At 39.0% G+C, this 14,238-nt stretch overlaps 1 protein-coding gene across 2 annotated transcripts in view; it reads right to left on the bottom strand.

Moving 5' to 3' along the window:
- Positions 1-6,333: 6,333 nt before the first annotated feature.
- LOC149071025 (synaptic vesicle glycoprotein 2C-like) overlaps positions 6,334-14,238 on the bottom strand; it is a 32,801-nt gene continuing 24,896 nt past the window's right edge. The window contains exons 12-14 of one of the 2 annotated variants that reach the window (XM_089248610.1): positions 11,902-12,042; positions 10,472-10,631; positions 6,334-6,859 (exon numbers count right to left, since the gene is read on the bottom strand). In XM_089248610.1, the coding sequence (XP_089104736.1) occupies positions 6,679-6,859; positions 10,472-10,631; positions 11,902-12,042 (482 nt within the window). In that variant the 3' untranslated portion in view covers positions 6,334-6,678. The remainder of the gene's footprint in view (positions 6,860-10,471; positions 10,632-11,901; positions 12,043-14,238) is intronic. The other variant, XM_089248611.1, reaches the window with a different exon arrangement.

Genomic DNA, 14,238 nt, shown 5'->3' with positions numbered 1-14,238 from the left:
CCATTGGATATAGCAGGCCGACTCATGCGATAGCTTTACCCTTTTTTGCAGTATATCCAATGGCAATAGGAGAAATAGCCTTCTTCATTGACGTCACAAGCTTCGCGCGGAGGCCTTGTTCTGTAGGTGGTGTTGGTCTACAACGGTACAAATATTCAATCGCTTCACTCACAATTTGAAATAAAGATGGCTGCACTGAAAAATCAGGCACAGTACTGGATACGCACCCAGCTTGTTCGGCGCACACACATTTGGTTCCAGACTCTGTCACGAAGCTAGGCTGGAGAAGATTTCGGCCACGGGATAAGTCCGCTGGCATTCGTTCATTTATTCAGAATATAGTTTGGTGCATATTTTCCCATATATAAATACACATAGCGTGTTAAAATTTCGCGCCGTGAAGAAAGCCAATGGAAAATTGTAGGGTGATGTTTATTATTTTTGGCGGTCGCGCTGTCCCCCTGCCTGTGAGAGTGCTTCATGGCTGAAAAGTTGTTCGAAAAACATAAGTGGAGGCTGCGTCGTCGACACAACCGCAGTTTTCCACGTCTATTAAACCTCTTTACATAACACTACAATTTTTGTTTGGCACTAAGTGAAACTGGAGAAGACTCCATATGAATGGAGCATTGTTGGATTTGTCTCAATGAGGTTCATCCCCATTTTGTTCATAACTCTTGCAGACGGTAGTGGAGCAAAATCGGACGCGCCAAAAGCGGACAAACGAAGAAATAGGGTCAAAATCGGACAAATTTTGCCACGCCCTCATTGTTGGCGCTGTATCTCCCATTTCTTCCTCCAACCTGCTAAATGGCGACAAACTCGATCCTTTCAGACCCTCGTGCAACAAATATGAGTTGCATTTCTCACTATACAATTTTTTTCTTTTGACCTCAGGAAGTTTAAGCCCTGGCTTACAGGATTGTGTGAGTTTTGAGTTAGAAATATGGCGAGTATGAACTTTGGGGGCTCTCATCAGAAGACAGCGCTCAAAGTTCGAACTTTCAGGAAGTGGGGGGTTTAAGATGGCTTCAAGGAGAAAGTGTTACCGGGACAAAGGTGTGATTTATCACATAAAATTTAGCAATAAAATTCTGGAAAAAATTTGTATGTAAAGATGTATAAACTCTGCATCGTATTGGGTAAAAAAAATTGAACGAAGTGAATAATTTCTTCACAAAAAAAAAACTTGAAAAAAATAAATATTTGCTGACATATCCATGTTTTAAATGCATTTTTTTTTTTGTATTAAAAATGCCAAAACATTTTGAAAATTCCAAAAAATGAATGTTCCGGTCTGAAAGAGATACAGCGCAGAGGTCTTCAACCTTTTTTCTAGTCGCGAGCACTGGCTGAATGAACGTCCGGTTCTCTGCCACCGGACTTATCCCATTGCCGAGATCTCTTCCAGCCCAGCTTCGTGGCAGAGTCTGGAACAAAGTGAGTGTGCGTACACCGAACAGTCTGAGTGTGTAGCCAGTGTTGTGTATGATATTTCAGTGCTGCCATCTATACTTCAAATTGTGAGTGAAGTGTAATGATTGAATATTTGTAACGTTGTAGGCCTGTTGCTCTCTGTGGCGAGACTTTTTAACGGGCAGATCGGCTCGCATTCGCGCCTTGAAGTTGGGAACCACAGAAAACCAACTTCAGCCGACCACCACTGTGGGGTTCGAACCCGGATCCTCGCATCGCGGGTCCGTCACTATAACCACTCGACCACCACAGCGGCCGCGCGCGAGCACTGGCTGCCCCCATCATTGAAAGAAAGGCACCCTTACGGCAAGTTTGGCATATGTATGCTTGAAATCAGGATAATTGCAATCCTTAAATGCAATTTGTACAAGGTAATTTAACTGTAACGTTGATTAATGTGCTCGCGAGCTCGAAATTTGACATGAGCATCTAGCACCCTGGGTGCTTCATGGGTCACCGAGGCGCCGACGTGAAGAAAACATTGGAGGGGCTGAAAGCAGCCTTACCTGTTTTCGAACTCCAACGTCGCCAGTGTTGGTAGGCTGACGTTGATTTTCTGTGGTTCCCAACTTCAAGGCGCAAATGCGAGTCTCTCTCACTGATAAAAAGTCTCGCCACAGAGAGCAACAGGCCTCCAACGGTTTAAGTGATCAACCAATACACTTCACACACAGAAACAAATTTCACGTTCAGGTTCACAACACAAACTCGCATTCCGGCATGTACCAATTCCGTAGAGGAATGTGTACGAGGTGCATCTATGGTTAAGTAGTCAGATATTAGGTAAAGCATAGTTTCTCCAACTTTTCATTTCATCGCTCCCTTCTTTAAAAACAATTTTCTCTCATCCCCCCCCCCCAAAAAAAAAAAACTCAAGTGAACCCATAGGATCCTATGTTAAATTTGTAGCTTCTATCGCCCCTCTGGACCATTCCATCACCCATCGGGGGCGATATTGCCCAATTTGGGAAAAGCACTGGGGTAAAGGAACCACTTTAAGCACTTAACTTAATTTTACAAATTTTGTCACTTGCATCCCTTTTTGTTTTCAACCCCCTCAATTGTGATACTGGTATTCTGATTGGTCAATTTTTTACCTTTACTTTCTGCACTTCTCTCTTTTTTTTCTAGACAAAGTTCTGAGCATTTCTGCTCAATTGACAAGTGTTAACCCCTTGAACTGTAATTTATTTTCAGGCAGCACTGCTCAGACATACGATTTCATAACGACCTGGACTCGTCACTTCACTTCAAGGGGTTAAGGTGTGAGTGGCTTTTCGTTGGAACATTTGATTTGCATTCATTCACCTAGAGTCGAGTGCATTACCACCATTGTGCAAATTATAAAAGAAACTCAAATGTTTTGGTAGTCCTTCCCATCCTATATGATATTATCTGCCCTCATGTCAGAAGAACGAATGTGCAAATTTTCAAAACGTGGGAAATGAGGTTTGAATATAATAATCTACCCATGTTACTGGAGTGTCATTTTTCTAAAATGCTTTTTAACGAATGTCTCGATAAGAGGTTAAACATTCACCTTTCTGACAAAACTTAGATAGCAAAATACAGGAACAAACCAGTTGATAAACCCAAAAAGTGAAAATTTGCACATTTATGCTTCTAGCATGAGGGGGACGATAACGATATAATATATTCTGTATACTCTTTTTTTTAAAATTCCCACTGTTAGTTTAAGCTTAGTTTGTTAATTTGAAACACTGTTAGTTCCTTGTTAACAAGGAACAACCCCCCTTTAACTGACAAGCATTGAAATATCCAGAAAAGAAAAAAAAAATTGAAAGATTGTGTTTAAGCAAATCAGGGATGCCCTGAATACTATTTTACACGAAAAAAGAAACTTATTACCAATATTTAAAAAAATATAGGATGTCGCCAAGCGCGAACCCAGAGGTGGGGGGGGGGGGAGAGGGTGATCACCCTTTCCAAGAGCCGAATAATATGGCAAAAAATTTGTCTGTCCCATAAAATACAGGATGATCAGATGCACCTACACAATAAGTTGCTTCTCAGACACATCGTCCTGGATTCCCCTGCCTTCATCCTATTATACAAATACAACGCCACAACAGGCAAAATGCCCAACGAGGTGGCTGTATTCGCAACTGAAGATGTCTACTTCAGCTTGGTTCATAGCTGAAAATCCCTGCCTCCGCTCCATTCAAAGGCTGAAGATGTCATCTACCTTGGCTCTATTTGTAGCTGAAGATGCCTACTTTCACTCCATTTTCAGCTGATGATGTCTGTGTTCGCTTCATTTGTAGTTGAAGATGTCTGCATTTGCTCAGGCATGGCTCCAAAGTGAGCAATGGGAACGACCATCCCTCCCAAGATCCGAATAATATGGGAAAATTTATCTGTCCCATAAAATACAAGAGAGTCAACAAACTTAGAATTTGCCCTTCCAACACATCGGCCTGGATGTGCACTTCAGGGAACACACTGTAGTTATATGATTTACATAGACTTGAATAGTGTAAAAATGTCATTTACTGTGTTTCTCAACTCACTTTTCTATCAATGTTGAAGAACTCACAGCAATATGTCCCCCCACCCCCTCTCAAAAATTGTTCTTGCTTGGTTTGTCAGGAAATAGGAGAACCCCCATCCCAAAGCAGAATATTTTGCATTGTTCTGCAATGAGCCCTCGGCTGACTAGAAATGCTCTGCAGTAAAAATTCTCATAAAGTTATTTCTTCACTACACTTTTCTTAAAATTCTTCCACATTGTTCTACAATGCACGTTGCAGATATCGGCATATTCTGCTTTGGGGTAGGAGACATGCAGTTGTGCACCTTTGAGCAAATCTGTTGGTAATTACAGAAACTTCATAAACAGCTCACAAGTAAAAATCAAATGTTTAGGAGTTGCTTAGAGGCATCAATGCCGAAACGACCTCAAAAGTATACGATGCCTTCATTAGAAAAATACAAGAAATTCATGTTGCTTGAGCACAGCACTGCCAAATAAACGGTTAATTCAGAGATGTTGAAAAAACTCCTCGCTGAAAGCTACAGAATTCTAATAAAGTTAACACTATACTAAAAACATAGTGTTCGTACATAAACTAATACTACTCAAGTCATTTATAGCTGGATCTAACTACTGTAATAACAATAAACTTCGTACGGAGACTAATGACAAAATGGGAAGAAAGATTCAGCAGAAAAAAAAAAATGTGATTCAAAACATTGTATTCTCTACAGGATGTTTTGTTAATGGACTGACTAACTCAGAGAGTTGTTAGTAGGCATCAAGAGGAACAAAAATTGCAATGGAACATGGTGTCGCAAACCACACTGAGAGGGTGAAAATCGCAAAAAACGCATGCAGGCTCTGAGTCCAGAGGAGACAAAAGGTGGGTGTCAGTTGATCACTAAATGCATTTGTGGGTTCGCTCACCATATCTGACGTAAGCAGCGTTGTAAAACGCATGCGCTAGGGTAGGATCATGCGCTGTGGACGACGTAAATTGCAGTAGTAAGCACATGTAGTAGTTGTGTTTCAATGAGCATCGTGATGGCTGACTACACGAACGAGGAATAAGCTGATATGCATCTGATTTATGGTCGAGCAGATGGCAATGAGCGCTTAGCACAGTGGATGTACCAACAGCAATAGCCGATGAGGCATTGTCCGCACCTGTTACATACCTAAAGAGGTGGATTGGACACACAGGACCTATTGCTTGGCCTCCACGTTTGCCAGATCTCAATCCATTTGACTTTTTCCTATGGGGTTACCTTAAATCACTCCTTTATGTGACGCCTGTGGACACACAGGAAGATCTCATAGCACGGATTGTTGTCGCTGCGGCAGACATAAAAAGCATACCTGGTGTCTTCAAGCACGCATCCGGGAATCATTTTTATGTCATTGTAGACTGTGCAATGATGTCAGCAGCTGCCACTTCCAACAACTCTTGTAATAATTAATCACATAAATCTTTCTCGTAGTTATTATTGCACTTTTTGTCCTCCCAGTGCGACATCAAAACCTGCATGTGTTTTTCACGATTTTCACCCTCTCAACAGGGTTTGCGACACCATGTTCCATTGCAATTTTTGTTCCTCTTGATGTCCACTAACAACCCTCTGAGTTTGTCGATCCATTAACAGAACACCCTGCATAGCTGAGAATTTACACAAAGTGCAGGTAAGAATTCAAATACAAATTCACGCCTATGTAGGTGAAAAAAGCACCCATAATTCAGGTATATATTATAAAAAACCAGAGTGAAAAACAAAATACTTTTCTGGCAGGAGATCAGGAAACTTGCTGTTTTTCCTCCCTGGGAGATTCCATCACATTGAAACTACAATATATAGCGCAACACCTCCAGGTGGTTTGACAGTGGCAATACTAGCACTCAGTTCTCACTGCATCGGAAAAGAGAAGCTGTGTATGACAACTTGCTCGATCTTGTAGATCAACTTGTAGATCTTTACCCACTACAAAGGTATGGGTAAAGATCTACAAAGGCATTCTGAGGACCAGATCAGGTCAATATGTCTTACATTACCGCAGCATGCTGCTCATAAAATTGTTTTATCTTTATCATTGTAAGTTTAAAAATGTTCACAACCTAAGTAAATGCCCTCTATCAATCAATGTTTTAAAAGGCATGATTAAGAAGATTGTAGGAAACAGGCTCCCGTGCAGTTCAGCACCCCTGCCAATTTTTTCGTCATCCCAGTTGTTGGATTCAGCTACAGATGGCTGAGTATTGTCAGTGTAAATACACTTTAACATTAAATTTCCTCGTTATATCCAGACTCTCGCTGAATATGGACTTGTTCTTACTGTAATAGAGACAATCACAAAGAAGAAAATTAAAAAGAAACAAACACCATCGAGTATTTACTTTTACACTGTTCTATTTTGCAATAAATAAATAAATATAATATTCAGGGACTCTTTGAAAGACTGAACCTACACTTTCACATACAGAAATAGGAAACAGAACAAAAATGAGAGAAAAATGAAGAGATTCAACCTCTCGGAAAAGATTGTCTCGTTCAGTTTGATTGTAATGATGCTAAGTTGCCCGAAAAAGAACAATTTTCTCTTCCTCCCCCCCTTTCCCACCCTATTATTACTCTTCGAAACTATTGCAATAAAGTCATTTGACAGAATTTTCCTCTTTTTCACACCGTACAATCCAAACTTTTCGTCATGCTTCAAAGAAGATAGTCTCTGGTTTCTGGCAGATGGTTCGTGCACACTGCTCCAGTAAGCAGGACTACAGCACCTGTGATCAGTGGTACAGCCCTCGGACAAGTGACATTATCACTGAATGCCACATTACCCAGAATCGCAGCTAATCGGCTCACAGTGACTAGAAATCCGTAGCTAGTAGATCTGAAAGACAAGAATTAACTTTATTAATTTCAACACAGACATGAGATGAAGCAATACATATGTTAGAAATCAAAAATTAGGTCATAGCATTTTTCCTCTTCCCATACGAAAAATGCTATCTTTTGAGCAAACTGCAAACCACTACAAGGTCTCAAGGTTAGCGATTTAATGAACATTTATTGGTATCTGTGCATTGCTGCTGCGGTGGTCGAGTGGTTATAATGACAGACTCACATAGCAAAAAAATTTGTCTCGTTTTCATTGGTTGCTCCAGATTGTGTCAATTTTCCCACTTGACATTGCTGCTAATTTTCGTTCTCCTGCTCAGCGTGGGGTTTCTTGTGTGAGCATCACCTTGCGCATTTAGCCAAACAATTCCATGAAACCAAAGAAAGTTTCCAGAGCCAGCAGCCCTTCGAAGAAGACAAGGATATGATCGACTTGAAGAAGGAAATCATTGAAAAATACGAGTGGCATTGAGATTGCTGTAATCAGCTGCATATATTGGATGTTGCCATCCACAATAAGTTCCATTCTGGCAAAAAAAAGAAGCAATAAAGAAGGCTAATGTAGCAAAAGGTGCAAATGTGCTAACGAAACAGAGATCGCAAGCAATTGAAAATATCAAACAGTTATTATGTAAGACAGATGGCAGCATGAACACATAACAAGCACAACTCTGCAACAAAGATATGTTAGGTGCCACACATTCACTGAGAACACAATTCCGGTATGTGCCGATTCGTTAGAAATTCCGAAGAGAAATGTGTCTAAGGTGCATATACGGTTAAATAGTAGTAGTTATTATTAATTTGGATCAATGAAAAATAGTGAGATGATGACTGTTTCAGAGGACCTCTCCGAAAAGGACAGACTGTTGTATGCTGATCTTATTAAGAAAATGCCTCGGACGAGTGCAAATGTACTTACTCAGTTTAAGGCCAGCAATGGCTGGTTCAAAAAATTTGAAAGGCATACTGGCATACACAGTGTTACTAGGCATGGCACAGGTGCGAGTTCCGACAAGTTTCGGGAAGAAAATTTTGTGTCCAAATTCAAGTGAACTCAGATAGTGCCCCAGGAAGTGACCATAAGATAATCCTTGGCAACTAAGGTCCTTATGAGAATCCCCCTTCCAAACAATGATATATGCATCTCCCCCTTCCCCCTTCTCGCCGTCTTCAGAAGTATCTTCAGAAAGGTATAAAAATGTACATTCCATGTTAAATGTTCATTTATTCTTTAGTTTATTTAGTCTTTTATATTCATTTTATATTAATTACTTATTGTTTTTAGTATTTAATTCTATATTTATTCTCTATAAAATGAGTTTTTTGGTAATATTTTGGAACGTCTAGAACAAATTAATTGGACTTACATTGATTATATGGAAATAATTCCCTCTGTTTCAGATTTCGCCTATCACCATATTTGTTTAAAATTAACCAAAATTAGCATGAAATGAATAAAAAATACTTTTACAGCATCAGTTAATGTTACAGTTATGAAAAATATTCTACAAATATACAATATTTGTTGTTACAAATATTGTATATTTGTATGTTTACATTGGATGAACGCAGGTGTCGAGGAGATATGATCGAAGTGTTCAAAATTTTCAATGGGATGGATAGGATGGACCATGAACTTTTAGTACACCGCCAATCGACTGCTTTTACAAGGGGGCACCAGTATCGATTGGTGAGGGACAATGCAAGGTTACGGTCTCGCAGGGAATTTTTCCTCTAATAGGGTTGTTAATAAATGGAATAGCTTACCCCCGGAGGTAGTAAATTGTAACACAATTGACACGTTTAAAAAGAAATACGATAAACATGTTGGGGTAAATCGAGAAGCTCTATCCATACTTAGAAAAAAGGCAACCATAAGTATTCTTTATGGGCATTATATTTTATCATGTGTATATATTGATAATAATTTTTTGTTAATTGCATGTTTAATTGGGTTGTTGTATTTTTGACATCCATATTTGTTACGGGCATCTTTTTATCAGCCACCTCGTTGGGCATTTTGTCTGTTGTGGCGTTGTATTTGTATTAGTATATTTGTAGAATATTTATATATATATTATACAAATAAACTTATTGTATATTTGTAAATTTATACAGTTATGAAAAATATTCTATTAAAATTCAATTAATAGGTTGATTGATCAATCAAAAAATTTTCATTTTAACCAGTTAAAAAATTTAATTGATTTGCAGCCCGAATATTTATCAACAACCCAATAATGGGATACAACAACAAATTTGCATTCCTCTAATCAAATTCAATCCTAAAGAGCAATGAAAAGATATTATATAGTTGAGTTTTGAATTAGCTAAAGTGTAACCATCATTATTTGGTGCACCAAGATGAAAGATGAAACATGTGGCAGAACTGACGCTCACAAGAAAAAAATAATAATGAAACCTTTATGTGGATGGACATTCCAAAGGGGTCGCTCAAAGGAGTTGTTACGAAGGAAATTTACATCAGCAAGTGAAAGCATATACACATGTGTTTCTTACTCTTGCAAATAATCATTTATTCTAAATCCTTTGCAATAAATGTAACACCTTCTCCCCCTTCCCCACACATTATCTGGCATGCCCAGAAACAGCGGGAGGACGGGGGGGACGGGACCAGCATGGTGGGAAATTTTAGTTATATAGTCTGTGCTTGATATACCTTAGTCTCGTCGAAAACGGACGTTACATTGGCAGTGGTGTTATATAGAAAGTAGAACATATATGATAGTTGTTCTATGAAAACATTTGGGACTTATCCTACCGGTCATTATAACGAGTGTCGACTGTAGTTTCTAGATATCTGGAAGAATGAATTGGCTGATACATACTGTAGTGATTTAATTCCTTCATATAGACGGCAGTGTATTATAGATCTATTCTGAGCTTGTTGGTAATACTCATATGATTTAAGTCTATTGCCATGGGAAATTTACTACCGATTGAGATGGATCTGGAGTGTGTGTAACCTAACAGTCTGAGTGTGTACATATATAGTACATTGTGTGTGAATTTTTAGTGCTGCCATCTGCATTACAAATTCTGAGTGAAGTGTGATGTTTGAATATTTGTACCCTTGTAGGCCTGTTGCTCTCCGTGTGGCGAGATTTTTAATGGGGAGATCGGCTCACGTTTGTGCCTTGAAATTGGGAACCACAGAAAAGAAACTTCAGCCAACCATCACTGTGGCAATGGTGTGAAGTTGAGCCTAGCGATACGAGTCTGTCATTCTGACCACTCGACCACCATAGAGGCGGGGTTGTTTACTGTAACACACAAAATAAAGTCAAGTACAGCAAAGATGGAACGCATGCAAAATGATTCATGACTGAACGTTTGCAGTGTCTCAAGAACAAAAAGCACATACAGTGACCTTTCACTTATGCACTGGTGCAAGGGATCAAGGAAAAAAAGATGCATAAGGGAGGGGGGGGGGAAAGACAGACGCATAAGTGAATAAGCATTATGTACCTGTCTCATAGACTGTATGTGCAGAAAATCATGTCATAAGTTAGAGGTCACTGTAATTTACAAGAATGTGCAGGAAGAAAAAAATGTAACCAATATATTTTCTTTTACTAACCTGATATGGGCAGGGTAAGCCTCAGTCGAAAGAACGTCGAGAGCATTCCAACCACTAATGCACACAAAACTGAACACAGCTTCAAACACGAGAACCATTCTGATGCTTTTGACGAGCCAGAAAAATGGTATACATGCCGCAGCGAAAAACAAAGAGGCACCTTTGAAAAAAATTATTAAGTGAAAACTATTATAAAAAAATTACTCAAAAAATTATAATTGCATCATGTTATGAAAAGCATTTGCACAAAATGAGTAACCATGATCTACAAAGTAATGCCATGTAGAATTTAATTACTTAACAACAAACTGGGAGGACTTTGACCAATCAATGACACCAGAAAATTCATATATTATACCACAGGGCGATCCGAAATTGATCATTCAAATTTGGTGAGGACGTAGGAAACAGCAATGCAATTTCACTTAGGAAAGTATGGTCACAAATGTATGCAACTGGAGAGCATTGTGTGTCCAGAACCTTTAATTCACATGCAAAATGATTCAATTAAAATAGCCTGTTATAATTCTACAAAATAACTTCACAGTGTACCTTGTGTATAAGACTCTTGCTGGCAGTGACATGGACCTTGTAGAACTAATTTTAGTTGCTGCCAGCAACGTTCATGAAATGCCAGGTATTTTTTCCCCAGAATGGTTGCTAGTCAATACTATCTGCACCCGAGTGAGGTGGTGGTAAGATGCTTGTCTACCACCACGAACGTTGCAAGTATATACAAAGTCATGTGACTTTGTGAGCTATACAGCAAAGTTCTATGGGATTTGTTGCAAAACAAATCAGAAGCATTGTTTTTTCTTCTTCTTGCGCATTTCCTATCATTTATCTCCCTTTTGAAAAGACAGAAAAAAAAACAGACACTCAAAAAATCAGAGCAGCATACTTGCCAGATACACAAGATGGCTACTGTTTGCAGGCCACGAACTGGTGTACATCATGTCATGTAGATTGATACTTTTGTTGGTAACACCTTTCAAACAGGGCCGTCTCGATGCATGGACTCACCTGGAGTGAACACATGCACCAAAAGTTCTTGCTTCCCCCCCCCCCCCCCCGGGCCTCTTGGTGCAGAAGAGAGCCTAAGATGACTTTGCATAGCAATGACCATCAATTGTGTTCATTTGTAGGGGGATCTTAGAGCATTGATCAACCCAGGAGGCTGCCCAATGATGCAGCAAAGATGGCTATGTTTCTGCGGGTAGAGCATAATTCACATTGTGGGCTGGAATTAGTGCACCCCTGCAATAAGTAGATGCTGGTCAAACTTAGCTTGATTTTTTTCCTCTCAAAAACTAACTTAAGTGCCCACCTCCCCAATATAGAAAAATTTTTGGACAAAAAAAACTCAGCTTATACAAGTAACAAACATTTCTACAGTGTACATACAGTAATTAATGAGATGTTTTACTAACCCATAGTGTGAACTCGACCAAATCTATCAAGGAGAAATGCTGAGGCTAATGTGCCAAGGAATATTGCAAGCTGAGAGAACAAATTCTTGAAGAATAAATCCGACAGTTCGAATTTGATGTCAAAGTCAATATTGCATCCACCTAAATAAGATTAAAGTAATTAATTAGTATCAGAAAATAATTAGTAGAAACTGAATTGCATAGAAAATGTTTCAACAGTAATAAAAGGTAAGACATGTTGTATATGCAAGTAAAGTAAAACCTAGGTGGAACTTTAGTCTATAACTGATTTGCAAGGCAAGCAAACATTTTGCACTTTGTTTGCTCAGCTTCACGTGGTCTCATCTGAACAGAAGGTTCTTCGCTTTCAACAACACATATGCCAGACAGAGCCACCCTTAGAGCTGTATGGCAGGTGCAGTCGCATTGGGCCCCACACTCACTGTAAATCATTAGAGGCTTTCACTAATGCTTAAAATTATTTCTCACATTACGTCAATTCTGGAATTTTTTTATACTGTAAATTCTGAGTTTTCATCAATTAATACAAAATTATTGATTTCATTAGTACTATATTTACAATGATTGCAGAAACATTAATTTAATTAATTTAGAATTTTCATTAATTGTGGAATTATTAATTTCTTTGATTCCAAGCATTTGTTTTCTTGTCAATTATGAATTTTCACCAATTATGGAATTATTCCTCTTTCATTAATTCTGAATTTTTATTGGTGTTGGAATTATTTCTCTGTTATTTTTGATTCATTAATTCTAAAATTTTCATCAGTTTCGGGAATTGTTTCTCTCATCAGTTTGAAATTACCTTCAGTGGTGAATTTTCATTAATTTCTGTGTTAATTGACATTCAATCGAGTATATAAAATTTTTTCTATGAATATTTCTCAGCATTTCTCTAAAATAATAGATGCCCTGGTTCCTTTCAGCCTCCACAAAATATATATATAATCGGGGAAAAAAGGGAGTCCTAAATATTCTTGATGCTCCGAAATTGTTGAGGCGCACCCAATTCTGCTGTAATTTCTGTAGCAAGCCCAGCCTTTGGTAAGGGCAACCCTGCTTCCATGCAGTCTCCAGTCAGTGTGCTAAACGGAACAAACCTTAAAGACAACCCTCAATTTTGTTAGGAGAAAACGACTACTACAACACCACACATGCACCTCGTCTCTATATTCTCCTATGGAACTTCTAACGAATTGGTATACTTTACAATGAGCATGAATGTGTTGTGAACCTATCCTGAAGTTGTGTGATGCTTGTTATAGTGCTGGCATCTGCCATCTTCTAGGATCTATGGTTGAAGTTTAATGATTGGAGAAAACTGTGGGCTGGTTGAATCATTGAACGTAATCGGATTAAAGAATGACATATCAGATCATACCTACCACAACATGCTATCACCGTGGGAACTATCGTCTGATTAAAGCACAACCTGCTGTACCCAGAAAAACTGGCTACAAATACCTATTCGCAGGTATGTGACTTTTAAATCTATTCAAGCATACACAATGACTTTTGGAATGGCTGACAGACCAGCTGAATCACCTTGTAAACTCCTTTCAGACTATGAACGAATCACTCAATAGCTACCTACTGACAAAGGAATACTCACATCTATGGCTAACACCTGGGACCAGTACCGATCTAAACGTGGCTTATCTCCTGGTCAGCATACTTCAAAAATGCCAACTATGACGTGTACCGATATGTGGTGGACGACAAGCAAAAACTCATTGGCTCAATATCACTACAGAATGTCATACCTTTTTCAACAACTATGCTCAACTATATGAAACCCCAAGAAATTGGCAAACTGCCTGTCTCCTGTCTTGTTTTCTGGAGACGCCCTGGTACTGGCAAGTCGGCACATACAGCACTCAATGTCCCAGATGCTTATCACAAGATGAGAGGTGACTGGTAGGATGGATACATGGCACACAACGTAGTTATCATCAACAACTTCTACTCCTGACTAACCTTTGACTCTCTCCTATGTCTCATAGACAAATATCCACTTAGAGTGCCAGTCAAAGGCGGATTTGTGCAAATCAAAGCACGCCTAATCCTTACTACATCAAATCAAGACCCGTTCGATTGGTACCCGAATGTCATAAACAAGACAGAACTCTTCAGAAGGCTTAATCTTATCATGAACTTTGATCAGGATCTCAAGGACTCTTATCATGGGTCACATGCTTATCTCACAGTAAAAGATACAGAGTCCACAGTGGGACATGTTCCGTTTTAAACAACGATGTCGTGGTTAGCATTTTTGAAGTATGCTGACCAGGAGACAAGGCATTTAGATCAGTACCG

Source organism: Pholcus phalangioides, unplaced genomic scaffold (assembly GCF_987345545.1).
Source record: "Pholcus phalangioides strain wild (caught in Gottingen) unplaced genomic scaffold, Ppha-v1.0 ptg000020l_1, whole genome shotgun sequence".
In the NCBI taxonomy this organism is placed as follows: domain Eukaryota; kingdom Metazoa; phylum Arthropoda; class Arachnida; order Araneae; family Pholcidae; genus Pholcus; species Pholcus phalangioides.
Note: the sequence above shows the minus strand (reverse complement) of the source record. Positions and strands in the feature narration are given on the sequence as shown.